This window comes from Dama dama, chromosome 4, assembly GCF_033118175.1.
Source record: "Dama dama isolate Ldn47 chromosome 4, ASM3311817v1, whole genome shotgun sequence".
Classification (NCBI taxonomy): domain Eukaryota; kingdom Metazoa; phylum Chordata; class Mammalia; order Artiodactyla; family Cervidae; genus Dama; species Dama dama.
This window is the reverse complement of record NC_083684.1, coordinates 66971719-66999543: the sequence shown is the minus strand read 5'-3', so window position 1 is coordinate 66999543 and position 27825 is coordinate 66971719. Positions and strand designations below refer to the sequence as shown.

General features: G+C 41.1%; 2 protein-coding genes across 3 annotated transcripts in view; one reads left to right on the top strand and one right to left on the bottom strand.

The window, feature by feature from the left end:
- Positions 1-27825, top strand: part of LOC133055200 (zinc finger protein 208-like) — a 135192-nt gene that overhangs the window by 75891 nt on the left and 31476 nt on the right.
- Positions 612-26367, bottom strand: LOC133054824 (KRAB domain-containing protein 5-like). Of its 2 annotated transcripts, none has more exons than XM_061140150.1 (6): positions 26293-26367; positions 25606-25819; positions 13859-13985; positions 13279-13371; positions 5601-5809; positions 612-2398 (listed from the first exon to the last, which is right to left on the bottom strand). In XM_061140150.1, exons 2-5 carry the CDS (start codon positions 25618-25620, stop codon positions 5784-5786), a joined length of 261 nt encoding a protein of 86 aa, XP_060996133.1. In that variant the 5' UTR covers positions 25621-25819; positions 26293-26367; the 3' UTR covers positions 612-2398; positions 5601-5783. The 2 variants fall into 2 exon arrangements, 1 of the variants encoding a protein (XP_060996133.1); XR_009692513.1 differs by lacking the exon at positions 612-2398 and adding an exon at positions 4259-4913.

Sequence of the window (27825 nt, the reverse complement as noted above, 5' to 3'; positions counted from 1 at the left end):
ATTGTGTTCTCTTCACAAATTAAGTGATATAACTATTGAAAATTTAGAACCAACCTCTGTTGCACTTTACATGCAAAGAGTCCATGACCACTTACATCATGGTGACCTCTAGGGATATTTGACATCAAAGACGAACACCTGCATTTAGATGTTCATTGAACATTTAACATTCTGGTTCCATTTTGTAATGGAGAATAGATAGAAATGGTTGCAACACAATATAGAAGGGCTTCTCTTATCTCTAAAGTACAAACCATAGAAATAATCTACATTTGCATACACACTAAAAGTGAAGCACCGTATGGATTTCACAGTTGAGGTACATTCATTCTCAAATAATCTCAAATCATGTCATTATAAGCAGGATGCATTGCTAATAATTGTAACTTTCTAACCATCAACCCTTCATCTTGTGACCCCTACGAACATATTCATTTTCTATTTGTTGTAATTTTGCATTACTCTGCATAGTAATTCTCCTTCAGCGGAAGTTCAGAAAACAGGATTGATGAAATCCTCACTAGCTTTCAGTCTCTGATATGTATTTAGATTTGTGTTTTGATGAAATACATGTGCACTTATTGGTTACATTATTTCCGTATGTTTCTTGTATAAACGCTCATGCTTTCTGATGTATGTTTAGGGCAAACCTCTTCCATCACTTGTTTCATTACTAGGGCTTCTCTCCAGTGTGTGCTCTCAGGTGTTGAGTGAGATCACTGCTCTGAATAAAGGCTTTGCCACATTGCTTACATTTGTAAGGTTTCTCTCCAGTATGAATTTGCTGATGTTTAGAAAAATTTGAGCTCTGGCTAAGGCTTTGCCACATTCTTTGCATTTGCATGGTTTCTCCCCAGTATGAATTCTCTGATGTTGGGAAAGACCTGAGCTATTGGTAAAGGCTTTGCCACATTTGGTACATTTCTAAGGTTTCTCCCAAGTATGAGTTCGCTGATGTTCAGTAAGATTCGAGCAATGGATAAAGGCTTTGCCACATTCTGTACATTTGTAAGGTGTATCTCCAGTATGAATTCACTGATGTTGAGTAAACTTGATATCTGGTGAAATGTATTGCCGCAATCCTTACATTTTTAAGTTTTCTCTCCAGTATGAATTTGCTGATGTTAAGTAAGATTTGAGTTCTGATCAAAGGCTTTGCCACACTTTGTACATTTAAAAGGTTTCTCCCCAGTATGACTTTGCTGATGTCGATTAAGATTTGAGCAATAGATAAACACTTTGCCACATTCCTTACATTTATAAGTTTAAAGATTTCTGGCTAGTATGCATTCACTGATGGTGACTAAGATGTGAAGTCTTACTAAAGGATTTGCCAACTATTGTACATTTGAAAGGTTTCCCATCTGTATGAATTATCCAATCTCTACTTAGATTGGATGAGTGAGTAAAGACTTTGATACATTTCTTACACTTGTTTTCTTTTTGTGGATTCTGAAGAGTCTGCTGTTGAATAAGTTCTGAAGACTGATTAGAAACTTTACCATATTCACCACAATTCTAAGTCTTCTCTCCAATAGGAGTATCTTTATAGAAAGACCTGATATTTGACAAATGGAACATCATAGTTACTCAGAAATGTGCACAGTTTTATTAGGACTCTCAAGAAATGAAACAGCAACCAGATTCATGCAGGTTGTCACAAGCCAAGAAGAGCATTTTAGTTCTCACTGTGAAAGAGAAAGGTAATCACCAGACAAGATTTCATCATGGTTTAACAGGAAGAAGACAGCAGGTGATAGCCGTCTATGACAGAAACAGAAATAAATCCAGACTTCTCCTAAATCGTTTTCAATGAAGCAGATCTTCCAAAAACACAGGACACAGAATGACTTCCTCGCTGATGCTTGGACCTCTCACCTGAGCCATCGGCTCCATCCACTGACACGTACCTGGGTACATGGCCATTGTCTCCATTCTCCTTCTACTCCTGGGATCCTTCATTTGCTCCAGAAAAGTGACCAGGTCTACCTTAGAGACCACAAGACCTGTTCATCAGAGAATGGAATATTTGTTTTGCTAGGGATTCCACTTTCCAATCTAATATGTATCCAGGTGAGAAGAGAATGCATGGTAGAATGTTAAGACAGCCTAGAAAAAGATTTCCCCAAATACTTTATTGAAAGCACCTATACAACACTAACTAATACATAAAAATCAGATCCTGACATTCTGGTCACATACTACAAGGCAAAAGTAAGTAGTGGAAATTGATTTGAAGAGGAGGGTGACACCATTTTATATCACAGAACTTATAGAATTAGCACTTACCTAGAAGAGGCAGATTACATCAAGGAAGAAAAAAAATCAAATCATCATGAAGTCTTCTTTTTAAATTCACAGCTTCCCATTTTCCAATACAAAGCAGGGATCTGAAACGCTGTTAAAAGAAGCAGAAGACTCCAAAAGACATTCTAGAAATGCAGGAACCAAAACCCTGAGAGCAGATAAGAGATTCTGGAAGGAAGCTATCCTCAACCAAAGTGGCCAGGTTCCTACAGTTCTCTAACATCATGTCCCCGTACACTTCCCATTGACTGAGGTCCAGGAAACACACTCCTCTTGAGTGAAATCTATGGTCATATCCTGGAACATCAGTTGTCCTGGAAATACAGAGTACAGATGACATGTGTCCATGAGACTTCCTAATGCGCCCCAAGATGACAAAAGCAGCTCACAGAACTGCTTTTGATAAAGGAGAGCGTTTGGGGTATACTTTTTACACAGAAATATTTTCTACCGAATTCCTAACCCAAGAAATGATGAGATGTGACTCACAAACCATTTCAGAAACTATTCTGATCTAGAAGAGAAATGATAAAATTATCAGAACTACATTGGCTTTTTTTTTTTTTTTTTTTTTTTGGCCACACCACTTGGCTTGTGAGATCTTAGTTCCCTGACCAGGGAATGAACCTGGGACCCCGCAGTGAAAGCACCAAGTCCTAACCACTAGGCAACCTAGGAATTCCCGGCATATTTATTTTTGAGTGTTGTATTTGTATGACACAGGATGAATTGTCTATCAGGGAAACAGGTCATATTTTGAAAAAGCACACTCTGATCCAAGAGTTCTTGAGTGGGACAAATGTGCTGTTTATTTTAACAAGCTTAGTTTTTTCTTAGTATTTTTAACAAGCTTCTTTAAACTAGTAATGTTGAAAATTCTGCTCCATGAATGACCGTTTTGAACCGTAATGAAGTACGATAAGTACTTATATTAAGTACTTGTAATAATAAGTAATGTAAGCATTCATACTGACTTTTGAAGTTCAAGTGTTTTACAAATTTTACAGTTCTAATAAGATAGCATCCTCAGTAGCAACAATCATTTTAACTATGTACTATATATCTTTCTGATAGCTTTTATAGAGTGTTGAATGTGCAACAGAAACAATTTAAAATCAATAATGTTGTTGTTCCACCTTTCTGCAAATATATAGCAAACATTCCTTAAACAGCTTAAATTTATTTCACTTCATGTACTCTAAACTTTACTAATAATACACAGACAAAAACACAGGGACAACTCTGAAGAAAGTTCACAGAAGTTTTTCTAACTGTGAGGAATATAAAAAACAAGAAAAAGAATTGATCAAATCATTTGAACATTTTCGTGTATACATATACTAAAAAGGAACTATTTATTCATTTCACTACAAGGAAACAGTCTAAGGACATGGACAATATTTAAGAACAATTTTTGAAGGTTGGAATAAATAAAAATATTCATGAAATGATGATGTGTTTTATATATACCCTAGGTTTCTGCCGGAACACACAGATGCACACATAAAGACACTTAAGGGAAAAGCAATCTTCCATAAGTAACAGATCTTTTGGAAGAAACATTTTTAATCTATCTTTTTTTAAAACTCATGTGTATTTTTGCATTTATGGTAAAAAAAAAAAATTCTAAATTGTGCATCAATGCATGCTAAGTCACATCAATCATGTCCAACTCTTTTTCACCCCATGGACTGTAGCCATGCAGACTTCTCTGTCCATGGGATTTCCCAGGCAAGAATACTGGAGTGGGTTGCCATTTCCTTCTCCAGGGGACCTTCCCAACCCAGGGAACAAACCCAGGTCTCCTGCTCGGTAGGCGGATTCTTTACCACTGAGCCACCTGGGTTCACTAAAAACAATTTTTCCTCTTTAGTAACAGTAATTAAAAACACAATATTCGAAACAGTCTACATTTTATGAGCAAATATACCATGACACCGATTTAGAACACATTTCCAGACCTATGTGAAGAAACTGTAAATCTTTACTGAAGCACATAAAGCCTGAAAATCACAAGTTTTACTTGGAAGATGTAGTGATCTAAAGAACTTCAGTGACTGCAAATTCAAAACAATCAAACTCAAAGCAAACATGGATATTTCAAATGTAAGTCTCAGCTGTATCTAGGGGAGCCAACATAATTTTGAATTTAAAAAACAAAAACACCTAAATAAAGGGAACCTGCCAAATTACAGGTGAAGCTACCACTGTATAGACTAGTTGAAATTTCAAAAGAAATGAAGCAAAATACCTTCCAAGGTAGCCAAAGAAGCCCACATAAAGAGAGACTTAGACATTATTTTGAACAATAAAATAGAAGTCTTAAACACAACATAATATTTGGCAATCATGCAACAGGTGAGGTATTCCAAGGTAACATCAAAAATAAAAGGGGGTGGGGCAGGAATCAAAGGGCAGAAAGGAAACATTAAGGTTTCAAGGTTGTCTAATAAAGAATTTAAGGACTTGCCTGATGCTCCAGTGGGTAGAAATCTGCCTGTCAGTGCAGGGGACACGGGTTCCATCCCTGGTCAGGGGAGATTCCACAAGCCTTGGAGCAACTAAGCTAGTGTGCCACAACTGCTGAAGCCTACATCCTCCAGAGCCTGCCAGGGATTAATACAGCAACTGAACCCGTGCCTTAGAGCCAGAGCTCCACAACAAGATAGTAGCCCCTCCTAATCATAACAGAGAAAGCCCAAGACCATTAGCAAAATCCCAGTATAGCCAAAACTAAATAAATACTAAAAGTTAAAAAGAATCTCGAAGGCTTTGGTCCCCAGGGTCTGGAAGTTTTTAAACTACTCTTGGAATTTAAGTTTTCTCACTCTTGTAAATTCCTTAGTGACTGCAGTGGCTTTATTACTCTCCGTAGGCCCTGATAATTTATGCTAACAAGATGACTTATGGTGGGCCCCTAGTTTAATAATGGGATGACTCAGGTTATGAGGCTGGGTATTTCACAAAGACCAATGAAGTGACTAGAGGTTTGGGGCTTTGAGCCAAGTGGGCTTATTAGTCCAACCTCTAAGGAGGGCAGAATGCTGGAGATGTTATCAACCATGGCTACCTGGCTAAACCCCAATAAAAACTCGGGACTTAAAAGCTTGAGTGAGCTTCTTTGGCTGACAATAGTGTTTTCTGTCACACTGATGTGCCAGGAGGGCAACGGGTCCCTTGGGATGATGACTATGGATAAGTCCAAACAAACCCATTCAGAAGTTAAGAAGTTTATCAAGTCCAAAGAAACAGCATTTCAGGAGAGACCAAATAAACAAATATAGGTCTCTTACCTCGGAACGCGTCATTTTTGACTCCTTGCTTTCCTCTTCCTCTGGGCTTCCTTCTAAGGTAAGATCAGTCTTGCGAAGTGACCCCAGAAAACAGGCCGTTCAATGCTTGGAAAAACACAGTGAGGTCCCTGTAACACAGCCCCACACAGAGGGAGGATCTCAGCAGGTACTAATCACAATCCTCTATGGCCACTGACACAGCAGGGATTCTGGAACACAGAATCAAATGAGGTGGTTTTAATTTCATTCTTTTCTTCAGAATCGTGGCCCCTCCTGTGAAAACCACATAATCTACGCTAAACCTCCCCTTCACACTATAGGCGAGGCCCTGACCAAACTGCATACAGAATAGAGCCTCGTTCAACTCTTCATGGATCAGAGACGGAGGGGTTGAGCAATGCAGGACTTCAAGCAGCGGCGTCTACACGTTAGAAGGTAGGACTGCCAGAGAAAGATATGGATCCTAGAACGATATTAACAGAAATGTGATGTGGGCCCCAGGGATCCGGCAGTTAAGGGACTTCAGAACTTCTCTCAGAGAGATGCTGGGACACACCGGGGGCGGGAAGGTGGGGACAGTAGTTTTAACCTCCACCAGTTCAGTTCAACCACTCAGTCGTGTCCCACACTTTTCGACCCATGGATCGCAGCAAGTAAGTCTTCTCTGTCCATCACCAACTCCGGGAGCTAACTCAAACTCATGTCCATCCAGTCGGTAATACCATCCAACCATCTACTCCTCGGTCGTTCTTCTCCTCCTGCCTTCAATCTTCCCCAGCATCAGGGTCTCTTCAAATGAGTCAGTTTTATGTGTCAGGTGGCTAAAGTATTGAAGTTTCTGCTTCAGCATCAGTCCTTCCAGTGAATATTGAGGACTGATTTTCTTTAGGATTGACTGGCTGTACCTCCTTGTAGTCCAAGGGAAACTCAAGAGTCTTCTTTAACGTCCAAAGACACCCCGTCACGTGTGGAGGACAACAGGCTGTGGGACTACAAAATCCGGGTTTTAAACAAACAAAGAGAGCAAACTCACTGGAACTCCTCCGTCGCTAGTCTACATTCACTTCCGGGTCTGCAGGCTACTGCACCCGCGCAGGCGGAGGAAGTGGTACAGAGGGAGGTGATTGGGCTACGCCAGGGCCAATGAGACGCGAAATAAGGGCAGTGGGTGGGACCAGGCCTGAAGCGCAATTGCGTAGGGGCGGGACCAGAGAGGGTGGAGCCTCATCTCCCCTCGCCCTGCCCCTGTCCATTTTGGGATCTGTTGATCCTTCTGTTGGGAGAAATATGCCTGAGAAATATCAATAACCTCAGATATGCAGATGACACCACCCTTATGGCAGGAAGTGAAGATGAACTAAACTTGATGAACTCTTGATGAAAGAGGAGAGTGAAAATGTTGGCTTAAAGCTCAACATTCAGAAAACTAAGATCATGGCATCTGGTGCCATCACTTCATGGGAAATAGATGGGGAGACAGTGGAAACAGTGTCAGAATTAAACTTTTTGGGCTCCAAAATCACTGCACATGGTGACTGCAGCTATGAAATGAAAAGACGCTTACTCCTTGGAAGGAAAGTTTTGAACAACCTAGATAGCATGGTGAAAAGCAGAGATATCACTTTGCCAAACAAAGGTCCGTCTGGTCAAGGCTACGGTTTTTCCAGTTGTCATGTATGGATGTAAGAGTTGGACTGTGATGAAAGCTGGGCACCGAAAAATTGATGCTTTTGAACTATGGTGTTGGAGAAGACTCCTGAGAGTCCCTTGGACTGCAAGGACATCCAACCAGTCCATCCTAAAGGAGATCAGTCCTGGGTGTTCATTGGAAGGACTGATGTTGAAGCTGAAACTCCAATACTTTGGCCACCTCATGTGAAGAGTTGACTCATTGGAAAAGACCCTGATGCTGGGAGGGATTGGGGGCAGGAGGAGAAGGGGACGACAGAGGATGAGATAGCTGGATGGCATCACCGACTCGATGGGCATGAGTTTGAGTAAACTCCGGGAGTCGGTGATGGACAGGGAGGCCTGGCGTGCTTCGGTTCATGGGGTCACAAGGAGTCGGACAAGTCTGAGCGACTGAACTGAACTGAACTGATCCTTCTGTCCAACTGTGCTTCGTTTCTCTGCTTTTTGATGCTTTTAAATCTCTTTGATTTCCTCTGGAGCAGAGCACTTCCTGCCTGTTCTAAGTTAGTGTTTCACACAACTTAAGGCAAAAGAGAATTTTGAGAGCCGGCTCTATGGGAAGCCAAGATGCTTTCAGCTAGTTGAAAAAAGGCAAAATTCCTCTTGGTGCGAGTGTTTGAAGATGGGTGTCTCGTAAGTGATGAAAAGTAGAATGTAATCACTTAGATGATCCGTTGGGAGGAAGCCTCAGTAATTGTAACCAGAGACCGGGCTTACAAGAGGACAGCTGGCTTTTCCCTTAGGAAATGATTCCAGAAGGAAAGAGGCAGACTGGAATCCAGTGTCATCTATAACCTAACCACAGAAATGACATACTCCTGCCAGAATCTGTTGATACAGAGATTAGGTGCTACACCAGATATCAGTTCCCAATGCCTCCTAATATATCTTACTATAATTCTTTTTGAAAAAATATTTACTAATTTGGCTGTACCTGAATCTTAGTTGTGGCATATGGGATCTAGTTCCCTGATGCGGGCTCAAACCTAGGCCTCCAAACTCTTCCACTCCCAACACACATTGGGAATGAGGCGTCTTAGTCACTGGACAACCAAGGAAGTTGCAGTATAGTTTTTGTGACAGTGACTGGTATTGTTGAATCCAAGTGATATGGAACCTGATTTATAATGTAACTAATGACTGGAATTGCAGAGATCTCTCTGAAATCATGAAATCATACATTTTTAGGGTTACTATATGTATGCCAATAGCACCTCCATGATTAATAAAAATAAATTAAATCTATAGAAATGATCTCTTATAGCAACAGTGTATAGAGTTGACAATTGTGTTCTTAGTCCGTCAGCCGTGTCTGACTCTTTGCAATGCCACGGGCTGCAGCCCACCACGCTCCTCTGTCCAAGGAAGGTTCCAGGCAAGAATACTGAAGTGGTAGCCATTTGCTTCTCCAGGGGACCTTCTTGACTCACGGATCGGACCCTGGTCTCCCGCACTGTAGGCATAGTCTTTACCATCTGGGCTTCCAGGAAGCAGTAGAAATACCTTCTCTAACGCTGGAATTTATAAAGTGCTTAACAAAGACATTGTTTTGTACTGAAAACATACATACTTGACTGATTTGGGTCAGACCATTTTCCAAAAGTAACTTCAAAAATGGGTTTCAGAGAGCAGCTATCAGACATAAAAGCATGTGTCCTATTCTCTGATTTGAAAATATTCTCAAAATTTATAGTTGTATAACTTCATTTTATAAAACAAAAAGACATCACTTTTTAAAAATGGCATTTTCTATAAATGTGATATAATGTTTCTTAATACTTAAAGTGTGACTTAATACTTTTCATGTCACATTAATTAACCGATCACTTTATGATTTACAATTAGTCACTTCTTTTTTCAGTGTCATACCAGTTGATCACACTGTTATTTCCAGTATCATAGTTTAGGTTATAGTCTTCCATGATTCCTAATAAAGGTTTATTCAATACCTTTCAAAAAACCAATTAGTATTTCTGTTGCCAAGCAAGTAAAGAGCTTAGAGTGCCTTTGAAAAACAACATTTGTCAAACAAAATATTTTTTAATTTAAAAAAAATTGTTTATATTTATTTGAAAGAGAATAGGTTTAAAGAATTTTATTGTTTACTGTCAAACCTCAACATGAATTAGCCATGGGTATACATATATCCCGTCCCTCCTGAACTACCATCCCATCTCCTTCCCCCATCCCACCCCTCTAAGTTGATAAAGTGAAAAGTGAAAGTGAAGTCACTCAGTCGTGTCTGACTCTTTGCGACCCCATGGACTGCAGCCCACCAGGCTCCACCTTCTATGGGATTTTCCAGGCAAGAGTACTGGAGTGGGTTGCCATTTCCTTCTCCAGGGGATCTTCCCAACCCAGAGATCGAACCCTGGTCTCCCACATTGCGGGCAGATGCTTTACCGTCTGAGCCACCAAAGGAGCCCCTATTTGAGTTTCCTGGGACATACAACAAATTCCAACTGGCTACCTATTTTACCTGTGGTAATGTAAGTTTCCATGTTTCTCTCTGCATAGATCTCACCCTCTCCTCTCCACTTCCCATGTCCATGAATCTGTTCTCTATGTCTGTTTCTTCAATGCTGCCCTGCTAATAAATTCCTTGGTACCATCGTTCTAGATTCCATATATGTGCATTGGTATATGATATTTATATTTCTCTTTCTGACATACTTCACTCTGTATAATTTATAATATTTTTCATTTGCATATAAATTATATGTACCTACATAATTTATATTTAAGGTTATATAATTGTATAACTTTTAATAAAAAATAAAATTTGTCATAGAAATGTGAAAGTGAATCAGTCATTTCAGACACTTTTCAACCCCATGGACGATAGAGTCCATGGAACTCTCCAGGCCAGAATACTGGAGTGGGTAGCCTTTCCCTGCTCTAGGGGATCTTCACAAGCCAGAAATCGAACAGGGCCCTCCTGCATTGCAGGTGGATTCTTTATCAACTGAGCTATCCAGAAGCCCTGTCATAGAGCAGGCCTCTAAAGCAGACTACAATGAGGGCTTCCCTGGCGGTTCAGACAGTAAACAATCTAACCGTGGTCCAGGAGACCCACGTTCAACCCCTGGGTCGGGAAGAGTCCCTGGAGTAGAAATGGCAACCCACTCAAGTATTCTTCTCTAGAGAATTCCATGGACAGAGGAACTCAGCGGATTACAGTCCATGGGGTCACAAACAGTAGGACACGACTGAACACGGCTGAATGGCTAAAATGTTCTACTTCTTTCAGTATACCTACATTTGATTAGATGCATAAAATTTATCCTTACTCCCTATTGACTTAATAGTAAGAGTTTCAAGATAAAGAGAAACTTGCTACCCAAATAATACATTTAGAAATGCTACCAAACTTAAAATTAAATGACAAGGCATGATATGTTTTATTTTAAAACATAGCTACTTTTGTAAAATACATTAATATCATCATTATTAAATACAATTATTTTATAAATCAAGTTACGTTCACAATAAAGGACAGAAACACTATGGACCTAACAGAAGCAGAAGATTTTAAGAAGTGCTGTCAAGAATACACCGAAGAACTATACAAAAAAGATCTTAATGACCCTGATAACCACGATGGGTGTGATCATGCACCTAGATCCAGACATTCTGAAGTGCAAAGTCAAGTGATCCTTAGGAAGGATCACTTACAAACAAAGCTAGTGGAGGTGACGGAATTCCAGCTGAGCTATTTCAAACAATAAAATATGATGCTGTTAAAGTCCTGCACTCACTATGGCAGCAAACTTGGAAAACAGCCCTGGCCACAGGACTGGAAAAGGTCAGTTTTCATTCTAATCACAAAGAAAGGCTACGCCAAAGAATGCTCAAGCTGAGGCATGAGTTGTTGAACTCATCTCACATGCTAGGAAAGTCGTGCTCAAAATCTCCAAGCCAGGCTTCAATAGTATGTGAACCAATGACTTCCAGATATACAAGCTGGATTTAGAAAAGGCAGAGGAACCAGAGATCAAATTGCCAACATCCCTTGGATCATAGAAAAGGAAAGACCATTCCAGGGAAACATCTATTTCTGTTCCATTAATTATGCTAAAGCATTTGTGTGGATCACAAGAAACTGTGGAAAATTCTTAAAGAGATGGGAACACCAGACTACCTTGCTGCCTCCTGAGAAATCTGTATGCATGTCAAGAAGCAACAGTGAGAACTGGACATGTGACAACGGAAGGACTCCAAATTGGGAAAGGCGCTCGTCAGGGCTGTACACTGTCACCCTGCTCATTTATCTTATATGTACAGCACATCATGCAACATACCGGGTTGGATGAAGCACAAATTGGAATCAAGATTTCAGGGAGAAATATCCATAATCTCAGATGTACAGATGACACCACCCTTATAGCAGAAAGCAAAGAGGAACTGAGGAGTCTCTTGATGAAACTGAAAGAAGAGGGTACAAAAGCTGGCTTCAAACGCAACCTTCAAAAAACGAAGATCACGGTACCGGTCATACCCTTTCATGCAAACAGTGGGAGAAACAATGGAAACAGTGACAGACTTTATTTTTTGGGGTTCCAAAATCACTGCAGATGGTGACTACAGTCATGAAAGTAAAAGACGCTTGCTCCTTGGAAGAAAAGCTATGACCAACCTAGGGAGCATATTAAAAAGCAGAAACATTACTTTGCTGAAAAAGGTCCATGTTGTCAAAGCTATGGTTTTTCTAGTAGTCATGTATGGATGTGAGAGTTGGACCATGAAGAAAGCTGAGTGCAAAAGAATTGATGCTGTTGAACTGTGTTGTTGGAGAAGACTCTTGAGAGTCCCTTGGACTGCAAGAAGATCACACCACTCCATCCTAAAGGAAATCAGTCCTGGATATTCATTGGAACCACATGGTGAAGCTGAAGCTCTGATACTTTGTCAACCTGATGTGAAGAACTGACCCACTGAGAAAGACCCTGATGCTGGGAAAGACTGAAGATGAGAGGAGAAGGAGACAATAGAGGATGAGATGGTTGGAGGGCATCACTGACCCAATGGCCTGGAGTTGGAGCAGGCTCTGGGACTTGGTGACGGACAGGGAAGCCTGGCTTGCTGCAGACCATGGACTGCAGACTCAGACTCGACTGAGTGATGGAACTGAACTGACTGATAAGTATAATTGATTCTCTTTGCTGTATAGGAGCACACAATTGGAAAACAGCTATATTCCATTTAGAACTTTTAATGAAGATTTCTTTATATAACCTAAAATTTGTCATAGTTTGAATCAACCATTAATAGTATAGTGGAACATGTGCTAAGAGTTTATGTCAATTTATTTGAAAATTCCATGAGGTAAAAGAATATAATAAAGTATTTTAGCAAGTTATAATTGGATCAAATACACTAAAGATATTTAATATGAGATCATAAAAGTAAAAGAGAAACTTTGAAGTCAACCTGAGATGTACATTCTTTCATTTTCATGAGGCTTTGCTTTCTGCAGTGAAAAATTACTTGAATTTGAAATTTATTTAGAAGGTCCTATGTGTCGCTCCCAGTGGATAGGAAATTATAACCAGAGGACAGAAACCCATTCCCAGTATTCCTAGAAGTTTGGCAGTTTGTCTACCACTCCACTCACACATTTCTGTCTAGAGGTAGAAGGAAACTTGAAAAGGACTGTCATATAGTTACTCAGAAATGGGCAGAGTTTTCCTAGGGCCCCCAAGAAATTGAAGAGCAACTAATGAATGCAGTTTGTCACAAGCCAAGAGGAGCCTTTCAGTTCACACTGTGATGGAGAAAAGTAATCACTGGAGATAAATTCATGAATGATTTAAGAGACAGAATGGGGCAGGTGATACATTTCTATGACAGTAGCAGACACAAACCCAGGTTTTCAAAAACCATTTCCATTGAAGCAAATCATCCAAAGTCATGTGATGAAGGATGAGTTCCTCGCTGCTCCTTGGACCACTCATCTGAGTCTTCATCTCCATCCATTCATACCTACCTGGGTAACTGGTTGTTGTCTCCATTCTCCTTATATTCCTGGGAGCCTTCAATTGCTCCAGAAAGGCGACCAGGTCCAGCTTAGAGACAAGCCCTGTTGATCAGAGAAAGGAAAATTTGTGTTGGTAGAGATTCATCAGTATCGAATCCAATATGTATTCAGGTGAGACGACAACGCATTTTGTCCTAGAAAACATTTCCTGAAATACTTTATTCAAAGCCACTATACAATACTAACAAACACCTAACAAACAGATCCTGAGATTCCGGTCAAGTAGTACTAAGAATGTACGTAGAATTGATGTGAAATTAAGAGAGGGTACAACTATTTAATGCCACAGAACTTACACAATTACCACTAACCTAGAATGAAGGAGGCAGAAGGAAGAAAAACGTCACCAGCATAACGAATCATCATGAATCATCACTTTTCTTCCTAAACTCACAAATACCCATTTTCCCCTAGAAAGCAGAGATCTGGAACTACTGTGGGAAGCAGAAAATGTCAGAAAACATTCTTAGAATGACAGAACAAAAACCCAGTGGGTGGATAAGGGATTCTGGATGGCAGTTATTCTCACCCAAGGAGGCCAGGCTCCCGTAATTCTCGAACATCACGTCCCTGTACAATTCCCGCTGACTGAGGTCCAGGCATTCCCACTCCTCTTGAGTGAAGTCTATGGCCACATCCCGGAACGTCAGCCGTCCCTGAAATACAAAGTACAGAGGCCATGTGGCCGTGGGAAGACATCCTAATGTGACCCAAGGTGAAAACAGCAAGTTCAGAGACCTGGTCGTGAAGTAATGGCTTGGCTGGTATTACAAAATATATTTTTTACACAGTAATCCTTTCTACCCAACGTCTAATGTGAAGAAAAGAGGATGAGTTATGATCCACAAGCCATTAGAGAAAGTATTCTCATCTAGAAGAGAAATTATAAAATCATCAGGGCAACATTAGCATATTTATTTTTCAGTGTTCTACTCGTGTGACATAGGATAAATTGTTTACCAAAGAAACAGGAAAAAAATTTTTTTAAGTGTATTCTGAAACAGGAGTTCTGAAGTGGGGCCAAAGTGCCACATTTTTAGCAAGGTTATTTGAGTTAGTAATGTTGAAAATTCTGCTCGATGAATGACGATTTTGAACCTCAATGAAAGAATAGTAAGGCAAGAATTCATACTTAAGTTGGAACTTTAATTGTTTTACAGATTTTAGTAGCTCGAATAGGATAGTAAATTAAAAAGATGCTTAGTCCTTGGAAGGAAAGTTATGACCAACTTAGATAACATATTAAAAAGCAGAGACATTACTTTGCCAACAAACGTCCGTCTAGTCAAGGCTAGGGTTTTTCCAGTGGTCATGTATGGATGTGAGAGTTGGGCTGTGAAGAAAGCTGAGCACTGAAGAATTATTGCATTGGAACTGTGGTGTTGGAGAAGAGTCTTGAGAGTCACTTGGACTGTAAGGAGATCCAAGCAGTCCATCCTAAAGGAGATCAGTCCTGGGTGTTCACTGGAAGGACTGATCCTGAAGCTGAAACTGCAATACTGTGGCCACCTCATGCCAAGAGTTGACTCATTGGAAAAGACCCTGATGCTGGGAGGGACTGGGGGCAGGAGGAGAAGGGGATGACAGAGGATGAGATGGCTGGATGACATCACCGACTCGATGGACATGAGTTTGAGTAAGCTCCGGGAGTTGGTCATGGACAGGGAGGCCTGGGGTGCTGCGATCACAGGGTCACAGAGAGTCGGCCACGACTGAGCAGCTAAACTGAACTGAATAGGATAGTGACCTTTCTTGTGGTCTGGGCTAGGTTGGAAAAGAATTTCCAGACATGAGACAAAATGAGAGGGAAATAAAGTTTATTAGAATGGGGGATGCTGTTAGAACAGCAGGCCAGCTCAAATGAGAACGGATGTTGAACAGGGGTCCTCAGTCCACTTTCATAGCCAGGGTACAAGGAGTGGGATAGGGGTCTTGTGGATCATTTGCTGAATGGATGAGGCACATATACTAGGTGGGGGGCAGAGTAAGAAAAATACATTCTCCTTATGGGGTAGGAGGGGAGACAGTTTATGCTGCTCAGCAGGACCTGAAATCCATCGATAGCTACAACATGGGGGAGTGAAAGATGCTAAGGGGTCTTGTTTTTCCATTCCTGCATTCCAAGACCCTCCTTGGTTTTATCTACTCTTTTGTCCCTGGGTCGCCACATACCTCCCTCTCTTTATTTTCAGGGCCAATTCTTTGGCCCTTGTTGATACCCTGTTCATGTCTAACTATACCCATTTCCCTTCTCACACATTTGGGATTTCAGTTTCAAGGAAAAAGGGGCAATGACCGCTCGGGCTTTCTCAGGCTGAGCAGGGGTGTCATGGGAATCTGAGTTCCCTTTGCCTACTCTGTCAGGGTGCATTTATGGAGGGCGATGAGAGTCCATGGAATGATAAGGTGACTTGTTTCTGCATTGTCTAGGTGTTGGTCAGGGAATATTCTTGCATGACCACTTGGATATTTGTGGTATTTTAGAAGAAACAAACTTTACAAGAAAGTTAAAGGTACATGACCCAAAGATGAGAAGAAGTAGAAAAGCTGCTCATGGGCTAGCCAGGAGAACCAGGACTGGACATTGGTTCGTGACGTTAGTGTTTCTCTAGGTACAAGAAGAAGCAAGAATTTGGGCTCACAAAATCTTTACCTGAAAGTATCTGAGTATCAGAAGGCCAGTTCTTCTGGGTTTTTCCCAGAGCTCAGAGTGCCTTATTCCTGATCTCTACGCTGAACTCCTTTTGGGGGGTGTTGAAAGTCAGGAGCTTGCAGTGGTCATGATGTCATCTTTGTAGAGACAGCTGGCAGAGTCCAGTCAGCAGGGTCCCTTTGTAGCCACATATTTGACCATGCTCTGGGGGCATTTCTTGGTCATTGTGTCCCGCAGCACTGGGAAGGCTCATTCCTAGGTCTAGGGAAGGTTCCATTGATAGGCCACTCAATGTGCTGTTTCTAGAGCAGGCCTTGTGAGTAGCAAAAGTCTTTGGATCATACCTGTCTTACTAGCCTCTTGGTCCCAGAAAATAGTCCCTCTTGTTGCTTCTTCCCATATCTAGAGTTACATTATTACAACAATTAATAGCATATGGAACTGCATATCAACATTTTATCGCAGGCTCAGTCACAGATTTAGGAACCTAAGAAACAATCTTCTGAAACAAGCAACATAGAAAATAATATAGCTATAGCTAGCAGTTAGTAGTCAGGTCATAAGTAAGAATGGTAAGTCAAGAACTTTCATTAGGTAGAGCAGTATACCCCAGGTCATCTGACTTCATTTCTTAAATGACTATAGCCAGGTGTTAATCTCCTGGTTGTATATCATGGAGCGTCTAATCTTTATCTGAAGACTGCTTACTGAGATTAGCTTTAGAAACAAACTTACAGCGTCTTTTTTAATCACTTAATCAAATCATTTAGAAATATAACATAACAAGGAACTATCTCAGAAGTGAGTCTTAGTAAACACTAGACTTTAATTAACAAAACTAGAAATTTAGTTTAACAATGAACAAAACTTAATATTCAGTGAAACAAGTTTTTTCTTTATGAGGGCATTAACCCTGTAGCCAGGGAAGGCTTTAACCCATCAAATAAAAATGAGGTTTGTCAGGGAGCTGGGAAAAGCCAGGCAGCCATCTTAGATTTCCCATAGCACTGACTCTTTCATTTACATCTATTGTTTACCCATTTTTAATTCCCCAATTCAGGAGCAGACTATGGCCATGTTTTTCGGACATCAGGATGACAAAAGTCTAACCATGAGGGGTTATTTTTTTACAAGAAGAATGAGCTTTGTCTACATGTACCATAATCTTTAAGTAATGCTTATTTACCAAAGTAACAAAAGATTTTAAAATGAATATAAATCACTTAAAGGCAAAGAAATTCATAATGTCTTCTTGAAAGCTACATTCTAAGAAAACTCTGTTCTATTAGCATAGAGAGTAGACTAAATTCCAGTCTGGTACCAGCTTACCAGGCAGCAAACAAAACTTGTTCATCGGTTAACCTTAGAAAAATCTTTTCCATAAATCATGAAGTAGCAGTATTCTTACAAAGGCATCAGAGTGAAACCATAGAAGGCATGTTTAAATCTGATTAAACTGCAATTGACAAGGTAGCTTGGTCATTGCTATGACTTGTAACACTTTAACAGGATAACTAGACTTATAGTTGACCACATTTTATTAGGGCATATCAGATCTATATGAACTCCACATAATTTTAGGATATCTATATTAGTAACATCCACCATATCGTATAATCTGAGAAGATTTATCACCCCTTCAACAGTACTTCCCATGTAATTTAACATGTCCAATGAACCCAGGTAGTTTAATAGCTCCCTGGGATTTCTCACGGGCCCTCTGAAGCATTCCAAAGTCAGCTAGAAGTCAAGTTATTTAGGAAGTTTTGTTGGCAAATATCAAAAGGGGTTATAACACTCAAGTCAGATAAAATCATATAGCTCACTCGGAAACATTATATTCACTTAGCCAAAGTAACAAAGAAGATTTCAAAGGTAAACATAGAACAGATCACTTCAGAGGTAAAGAAACTTAAAATCCATCATCAAAGGCAGCCCAACATCTCAAGAAAACTTGTATTTATGAACAAAACTCTTCCCTTGGGGTCCACTTTCCATGAAACCTTCTTATCACTTCTGTACCCATTACTTTGTTCTCTCACCCTGAAACAGCCACCTGTAAGTCAGACCTACTTCCTATTCCCTTCATAAAATGTAATTTCATTCCTCATACCTTCTTTACTGAAAATATACATCCTACTTTCCTTAAGCAACCAAGAACTTAAGCATTCTATACATTGGTGAACATAAATACCAGTGATAATTTCTAAAAAAAAAAAAAAATTCTAGAGAACATCTCACGATTCATCAAGCATTATTCATGAATAGTCCAAAATCTCTAGTTTCTCTGTAAGAGGAAGTTAGTCCTTAGTAATGAATGTTTCAGAATCTTCTTTTATTTGGAAATGACTTAGCTATTCAATAAACTCCCATCACTTAGTTTAGCACAGCCCTAGAAATTTAGGTTACCACAATCTAGAGAATGTTTTAGACAGACATTTCTAAAGTATAATTATTCTTAAGAGTTTCTCTGAAAGCTCATATCTCTTTTACATTTTCTTTGAAGGTTTTTTTTTTTTTTTTCCTTTCCTAGAGGTACTTCCCTGGTTGACAAACTTGTAACAGATAAAAAAAAAATATAACAACATTTAACTTATAATAAACTTAGGGACAATGAAAATACTGTGCTTAATGAGTCTTAGACATATCTACATTAGATTAGCAAACACACATTAATACTCCATATTTAATATTGAATATTTCCCAGTTCACGTGAATCTGAAATTCATTTAGGTTAATTTCTCTTGTAGTTAGAATTGTCTGATTTGTAAGCGCTTACTTTCCTTTAGGCCAATTAAACTAGAACTCATTTACAACTTCAGCAATATTACGAAAAAAAAAAAAAAAAAGAGCGCGCACTGAGACATACATAAATCCAGACAGACAGACAGACAGACAGAGACCTCATAGTTTCCTGCCTGAGAGTTAAAACGTCTCTTTGACCCTTTTTTGTTTGTTTGTTTGTTTGGCCTGATGTTCTGATTTGTCCAAGGCTGAGTGAGGTCTCAGGCAAAGTGAGCAGTGTATTTCAAGGACTAGGAAAGGGTTAACATCAAGCTTTTCCTTAGGTAGGCCTTTTAACAAGCTAGTTGGTTGTAAATGCATATGCAAAAAGAAAGGGTTTTGCAGTTTCCGAGGGAAAGAAAATTTCATTTTAACCAGTTTTCTCCAGAGTCTAAAAAATATTAGGGTCATCCTGTGTCAAAAAGCCATTATTCATTTCTGTAGTCTTAGTTTTATAGCTAAAATATAGACCAAATAATGCTGAAATTGACTCTGATATCAGGGGCATTTCAGCTGATAAAAATTTTGGACTGTCCCTCTGGTGGGATCTGAGGTCTTTGTCTCATGAGGAGAATCTGAAGGGTTAAGGGAATTTGCAGGAGTGGGGGAAGCTTGGTCCTTCCCAGCCCTGAGAAACAAGAGTAGTCAGAAGGGAATTCTTTAGGATGTTCAGTAGTGGGGGAAGCTTGGTTCCCTCTCCACCTGAGAGATAAGCGTCCTTAGAAGGGGATTCTTTAGAATGATAGGACAGTTTTTGATCCTTCAGGCTTTTGAATATAGGAGAAAGACCTGGACCAAAGGGAACCTCAGAATCCTTTCCCAGAGATCATGTGGATATGAAAGGTCAAGTAGGGGTCACCTAGGAAATCTGAGGGAGAGAGACAGAGGGGCACAGGAGACAGGGAGGCAACAGAATGAAAGGAAATTCTGAGTCCTTGCCATTCCTTTGGCAAAACCTGGTGTGCCACTCAGAGGCCATTTCTGGGGGATCCCCCGTTTGTGTAGGAGCCAGGCCTTTTGGAGGGTCAACACTTCCCAGTTTCTGAGAATGGAGCCAAGGGTTGAGTATGAGAGAGCCTCCTGGGATGAGAGAGAACCCACTCTTAGCCCACCTGCCACAGAATGGGCGAACTGAGTCACTGGCTGACAGAAAGGCGGGCCTTTTCCCCCAGTCGTCTCTCCATGCGACTGACGCACAAAATGGCCGAGCGGCCCAACAGTCGCGTCCAACAGTGAGACGAGACCTGTGAGAGCCCTGCAGCGAAGCCACCAGGTGACACGGGCAGAGAAAGAGATTCCCGGGAGCAACCAGGTGACTCACCGTTTGGTGATTCCCTGAAACGTGGAAGGCACTCTTGGGATGGCTCAGAGACAACACCCAGGCTCCTGTAAATCAATCCAGACCAGAAGGGAAAGAAGTGAAAGTGACAGGGAAGAAGGCTGAGGAATCCGCCTTGCAATATATCTAGGACGCGGTGGCCCAGGGACAATGGTCTCTGTTTTGCTTCAACCACTACGTGCCTGACATGGTGGACGGAAGTTGTCTTCCTGGGGGCGGATGCCCCTGTGGCCTGATCCGTTCTGTGTCCCCCCTATCCTCACATGGGAGTCTTTCTGGGGCAGGCGCCCTAATGGCTTTTATGTGTCTGACCTGCGCCCACACAATATTGGTTGGCATAGTCCTCACTTGCAAAAAAGACAAAGGAGAGACCCTCACCCATTCAAGCGGCAGCCACTTTGGGTGCAGTGGGCAGTGAGGCCTTTACAACACACCAGAGGGTAACCCTGGCCAGAGTTCCTCAGTTGCTGCCACAGCACTTGCTGTTGGCAGAGGGTCCCTATGAGGAAGGAGAAGCGAGGAGGCGGGGAAGAGACTCTAAGTCCCCAAACAAGCCACCAAAAATGTCATGGTCTGGGTGCGAGTTGGAAAAGAATGTCCAGACATGAGACAATAAGGGTCTGGTTTTTTAGTTTCTGCATTCTAAGACCCTCCTTGGTTTTATCTGCTTTTCACTCGTTGGGTAACCACAACCTTGGCAGAAAGAATCATTTTAACTATTTAGTATATACTCTATATCTTTCTGATTGTTTTTATCAGAGTCTTGAAAGGATAAGAGAAATAACTAAAAATCAGTAAAGTTGCTCTTGTACCTTTTGGCACATATTTTAACAAACAGCCATTAAACGGCAGAGCTTAAACTTTACTTCAGTTTATGTACTTTAGACTTTAGCTAATAAAACACAGACAGATTCACAAAGACAACGCTAAGAAAAGTTGATAGAAGTTTCTGTAACTGTAAAGAATACTGAAGACAGAAAAGGTTTAGTCACTCAGTCATTTCTCATTCTCTGTGACTCCATGGACTCTAACTGGCCAGATTCCTCTGTCCAAGAAATCCCTAAGCAGGAATACTGGAATGGGTAGTCATTCCCTTCCCCAGAAGTTCTTCAAAAAACAAAGCAAAACGAAAAGAAGAAGAAAAAATTGATCAAGTCATGTTAATATTTTCATACATACAGTCCAGTTCAGTTGCTCAGTCGTAGCCGACTCTTCGCGATCCCATGGCCCACAGCACACCAGGCCTCCCTGTCCATCACCCACTCTCGGAGCCTACTCAAACTCATCTCCACTGAGTACAGACATACACTCAAGTGGGGCTACATGCTCATTAGGAGGAAGAGAGAAAATTTTTCATGTCACTAAACTCAGGTAATTTTGAATGGATTAAAATGTACGTAATGTGAGAGGATGATCTTCTTTATTTGCACTGAACTGTATTTTAACTTTAATACAGTTGAGCATAGATTAGGACTAATCAGATTCTTGTAAACATTTTGGAAAATACAAAACTGTGATGACACTATGTGATGTGAGCATGGAGTGTACTGGAAAAGATCAGACCTGGGATTGGGATGAAAACCCCCACTCCCCAAACCCAGCATCTCTGCTCAACACACCTGAGTGTTCATCTTCCAAAGCAGAAAGAAAGTAAGAAGACATGGTGTTACTTCATTAATTGTGAGAGTTTAGGCATATCCCTCACTTTTTCTTTTCAAGACAGTTGTTCAAGTCAAGTAAAAAAAAACAAATTCATAGCATGGGAATCTCACAGAAACATCTAAACCAGTGAACATGAGTCATGAGATACGAAGTACATGGAGGAATGCATTATCACTGCATGGGTATTTTGGCAGTATATGGAAACTATGACCTGAATCTATCATTAAAAAATGTTAGTTCAGGAACTCTGTGATGATCCAGTGACTAAGACCCTGAGCTTCCAGTTCACAGAGCTCTGGTTCTTTCTCCGATCAGCAAACTAGATCCCACATGCTGTAGCTAAGAGTTTACATGTCACAACCAAAGAACCTGAAAATTACAAGGATGACTGAAGATCCTACCTGCCACAAGAAGACCCAGTGCAGCCAAATAAATAAATATTTTAAAAATGTGTTGTAAGCAAATTTCACTTCATATATGACTTCCCTGATCTGCAGCCCAACGTTGCAGTCCTTTAATGGCCCGGAACCTGCTGGTCCGGAGTCGACAATAAGAAAGCAAAAGACAGAAAGAGGCTGATATTCCCTGGTTTATGCAGAGAACCTATAAAGCCCTTGACACAGGGCTTGTACCCCTCATGAAGGCACAGGGCATCCTCTCGAGGAACTCTTGAAAGCCCGGGTGAGAAAGTGAGCTCGGCCGGTTTCCATGCTCCAGAGAATTAGCCTGAGAGGGAGAGAGAGAGAGAGAGAGAGCGAGAGAAAGAAAGAAAGACACAGGGACCCAAGCTCTCATGGAACAAGGGTGCCTTAATGATTGTTGTGAGAGCATATACAGGATGTTAAGGAATTTCTTTGACAATAATAAAGATCAGAAAACCAAACGTATGGTAACTGTTACCAAGGAAAGAAGGAATTAACAATGGTCATAAGGTCAGAAGAAAACCTGTATCTCAAGAGGGATGGTCGTGACTAGACAGATTTACTGAAGGGAAAGAGTTTACTGAAAGAAATCCATGCGTGCAATTCATCTCATTTATCTCAGTCCTGGGAGCAGAACTGAACTGGTGTTAGAGTATAATATGACTTTTACACAGCAATATTTTCTATCACAATCCTAAGCCAAAAAAAGATGAGAAATGAACCACAAACCATTTCAGAAACTATTCTGATCTGGAAAAGAAATGATAAAATAATAAGCACAACATTGGCATATTTATTTTTGAGTGTTGTATTTGTATGACAAAGGATGAATTTTATATCAAGGAAACAGGGAATATTTTTAAAAAGCATACTCTGACCCAAGAGTTCTTGAGTGGGACAACTGTGCCATTTCTTTTAGCAAGCTTAACTTTTTTCCTTAGTATTGTTAACAAGCTTCTTTTAACTAGTGGTATTCAAAATTCTGCTCCATGAATGGCCATGTTGAATAGTAATGAAATGCAATAGTAAGGTAAGCATTCATGCTTACTTTTGAACTTCAAGTGTTTTACACATTTTACAGTTCAAATATGATAGCATCCTCAGTAGCAACAATCATTTTAACTATTTAGGATATACTATATATCTTTCTGAGAGTTTTGACAGAGTCTTCCAATTATGTTGCTGTTCCACCTTTTTGCAAATATGTAGCAAACATTCCTTAAACAGCTTAAATTTACTTCACTTTATGTACTCTAAACTTTAATAATACACACACGAATACATAGGGACAACTCTAAAGAAAGTTCATAGAAGTTTCTCTAACTGTAAAGAATACAAGAAAAATAACTGATCAAATCATATGAACATTTCCATGCATACATATATTAAAATGGAACTATATATTCATTTCACTAAAATGAAACAATCGAAGGCCATGGAAAACATGTAAGAACAGTTTTCAAAGGTTAGAATCAATACAAATCTTCATGAAATGATGATGGCTTTTAAATAAGCCCTAGGTTTCTGCCTGCACACACAGATGCACACATAAACACACTTCAGGTAAAAGCAGCCTTCCATAAGTAACAGATCTTTTGGAAGAAACATTTTTAATCCACCTTAAAAAAAAAAAAAAAAAAAAACTCATGTATTTTAGGATTCATGGTAAAACAAACATTTACAAATTGTGCATGAATGTGTGCTAAGTCACATTAATCACATCTAATACTTTGCGACTCCATGGACTGTAGCCATCCAGACTCCTCTGTCCATGGGATTTCCCAGGCAAGAATACTGGAGGGGGTTGCCATTTCCTCCTCCAGGGGACCTTCCTAACCTGGGGATCAAACCCAGTTCTCCTGCATTGGCAGGCGGATTCTTTACCACTGAGTTACTTGGGTTCACTGAAAACAAATGTTTCTCTTTAGTAACAATGATCAAAAACACAATATGAGAAACAGTCTACATTTTATTAGCAAATATACCATGACACCTATTTAGAACACATTTCCAGACCTATGTGAAGAAACTGTAAACGTTTACTGAAGCACATAAAGTCTGAAAATCACAAGTTTTACTTGGAAGATGTGGTGACATAAAGACTTCAGTGACTCCAAATTCAGAACAATTGAAACTCAAAACAAACATGGATATTTCCAGTATAAGTCTCAGCTGTATCTAGGAGAGCCAACATAATTTTGAATTTAAAAATGAAAAAAACATAAATAGAGGGAAATTACAGATTTCTGTAATTACAATCTGTAAATCTGTAATTCTGCCAAATTACAGATGAAGTTATAACTGTATAGACTAGTAAAACTTCAAAAGAGATGAAGCAAAATAGTTACAAGGTAGTGAAAGAAGCTCACCTAAAGAGAGACTTAGACATTATTTTGAAAAATAGAAGGTAAACACAACAAAATATTTTTTAATATTGAAACAGGTGAGGTATTCCAAAGTAACAAAAATCAGAGGGGAAAAAAAAGTCAAAGAGCATAAAGGAAAGATTTAGGTTTCAGCGTTGTGTAATAAAGAATTTAGGGAAAAAAGAAAAGAATTTAGGGGCTTGCCTGATGCTCCACTGCTGAGAAATTGGCCTGTCAATGCAGAGCACACAGGTTCCATCCTTGGTCAGGGTAGATCCCACAAGCCTCAGAGCAACTAAGCTAGTGTGCCACAACTGCTGAAGCCCACACCCTCCAGAGCCTGCCAGGTATTAGTACAACGACTGAACCCGTGCCTTAGAGCCAGAGCTCCACAACAAGATAGTGGCCCCTCCTAATCACAACAGAGAAAGCCCAAGACCATCAGCAAAATCCCAGTATAGCCAAAACCAAATAAATACCAAAACAAAACAACAACAAAAAAAGAATTTGGCAGGCTTTGGTCCCCAGGTTCTGGATGTTTGTTAACTACTCTTGGAATTTAAGTTTTTTTGTTTTTCTTTTTTTTTTCTCTTGGAATTTCCTTAGTGAGTGCAGTGGCTTTACACTCCCCGAGCGCCCTGATAATTTATGCTAGCAACAAGACCTACAGTTGGCCCCTAGTTTAATAATGAGATGACTCAGGTTGTGAGGCTGGGCATTTCACAAAGACCAACGAAGTGACTAGAGGTTTGGGGCTTTGAGCCAGGTGTGCTTATTAGTCCAACCTCTAAAGAGGGGAGAATGATGGAGATGTTATCAACCACGGCTATGTGGCTAAACCCCAATAAAAACTCGGGACTTAAAAGCTTGAGTGAGCTTCTCTGCCCGGCAATACTGTTTTCTGTCACACATGCCAGGAGGGCAATGGGTCCCTTGGGATGATGACTATGGTTAAGTCCAAACAAACCCATCCAGAAGTTAAGAAGCTTATCAAGTCCAAAGAAACAGCATTTCAGGAGAGACAGAACAAACATGGACTGTGACTCTTACCTGGGAACGAGTCATTTCTGACTCCTTGCTTTACTCCTCCTCTGGTCTTCCTTCTCAGGTAAGATCAGTCTTGGGAAGTGACCCGAGTGTTGAAAATAGGCTGTTCAATACTTAGAAAACCAAAGCGATCTCCCTGTAACACAGCCCCACACAGAGGGAGGATCTCAACAGGTACAAATCACAATCCTCCAAGGCCACTGACACAGCAGGGATTCTGGAACACAGAATCAAAGGAGGTGGTTTTAGTTTTATTCTTTTCTTCAGAACTCGCGGCCCTTCCTGTGAAAACCACGCGTTCTAGGCTGACCCTCCCCTTCAAACCATAGGCGAGACCCTGACCAAACTCCATACAGAATAGAGCCTCCTTCACCTCTTCGTGGATCAGGGACCTCGGGGTTGGGCAATGCAGGACTTTTAAGCAGCGGTCTCTGCAAACTAGAAGGCAGAACTGCCGGAGAAGGACTTAGACCCTAGAACGATGCTAACAGGAAGCGGACGTGGGCCCCAGGGACCCGGCAGCTAAGCTAACGGACCTCTGAAGTTCTCACGGCGATGCGAGGACACGCTGGGGACGGGAAAATGGGGGCGGTACCTTGAACGTCCACACAGACCCCCGAAACCCACGTGTCAAGGACAACAGGCCGTGGGACGACGACATCCGGGTTTTAAAGTAACAAACAAACTCACCAGAACTCTCTGTCGCTCATTCAAATACAACTCCGAGTCTGCAGGCTACTGCGCACGCGCGGGCGGAAAATCCGGTACAGAGGAGGGTGAGTGCGCTACGCCGCGGCCAACCAGAGGGGACGTAAGTGGGGAGGGTGGGACGAGGCCGGAAGCGCAGGTACGTAGGGGCGGGGCCAGTGGGGGCGGAGCCTTACCTCCCTTCACCCCTCCCCAGTCCGTTTTGGGTCTGTTGGTCCTTCTGTCCAGCTGTGCTTCCTTTCTCTGCCTTTTGATGTCTTTAAATCTCTTTGATTTCCTCTGGAGCAGAGCTGCTTCCTGCCTGTTCTAAGTTAGTGTTTCACACAACTTAAGGCAAAAGAGAAGAATTTTGACAGCTGCTTCTATGGGAAGCTGAGATGTATTCAGCAAGTTGAAAAACCGGGAGAATTCAAAAGCCCTTTGTGTGAGTGTGTGAAGATGGGTGTCTCCTCAGTGACGAAAAGTAGAATGTAATCACTCAGATGATCCTTTCGAAGTGTCATGTGAGTGGATGCTCCTCTGCTGTGTCTCGAGACAAGAAAGATTTGGAGTGTCACAGCTCTCGGGTCTTGGACAGACAGGGTTATAGCTGTTAGACAAGGATGACTTCCCCTCTGCTCCTTGGACCTCTCATCTGAGTTCATTCCTACCTACCTGGGTATATGTCTGTTGTCTCCATTCTCGTTATACTCCTGGGATCGTTCAATTACTCCAGAAAGGTGACCAGGTCAGGCTTAGAGGCCACAAGACCTGTTCATCAGAGAAAGGAAGGTATTGGAGTTTCAGCTTCAACATCAGTCCTTCCAATGAACACCCAGGACTAATCTCCTTTAGGATGGACTGCTTGGATCTGCTTGATGTCCAAGGGACTCTCAGGAGTCTTCTCCAACACCATAGTTTAAAAGCATCAATTTTTCGGTGCTCAGCTCTCGTCGCAGTCAACTCACATCCATACATGACCACTGGAAAAACCATAGCCTTGACCAGACGGACCTTTGTTTGGCAAAGTGATATCTCTGTTTTTACCACGCTATCTAGGTTGTTCATAACTTTCCTTCAAGGAGTAATCGTCTTTTCATATCATAGCTACAGTCACCATGTGCAGTGATTTTGGAGCCCCAAGAAAGTAATTCTGACACTGTTTCCACTGTCTCCGCATCTTAGTTTTCTGAATGTTGAGCTTTAAGCCAAGTTTTTAACTCTCCTCTTTCACTTTCATCAAGAGTTCATCAAGTTTAGTTCATCTTCACTTCCTGCCATAAGGGAGGTGCAATCTGCATATCTGAGGTTATTGATATTTCTCAGGCATATTTCTCCCGACAGAAGGACCAACAGATCCCAAAACGGACAGGGGCAGGGCGAGGGGAGATAAGGCTCCGCCCCCTCTGGCCCCGCCCCTACGCAATTGCGCTTCAGGCCTCGTCCCGCCCACTGCCCTTATTTCGCGGCTCCTTGGCCCTGGCGTAGCCCAGTCACCTCCGTCTGTACCACTTCCTCCACCTGCGCGGGCGCCGT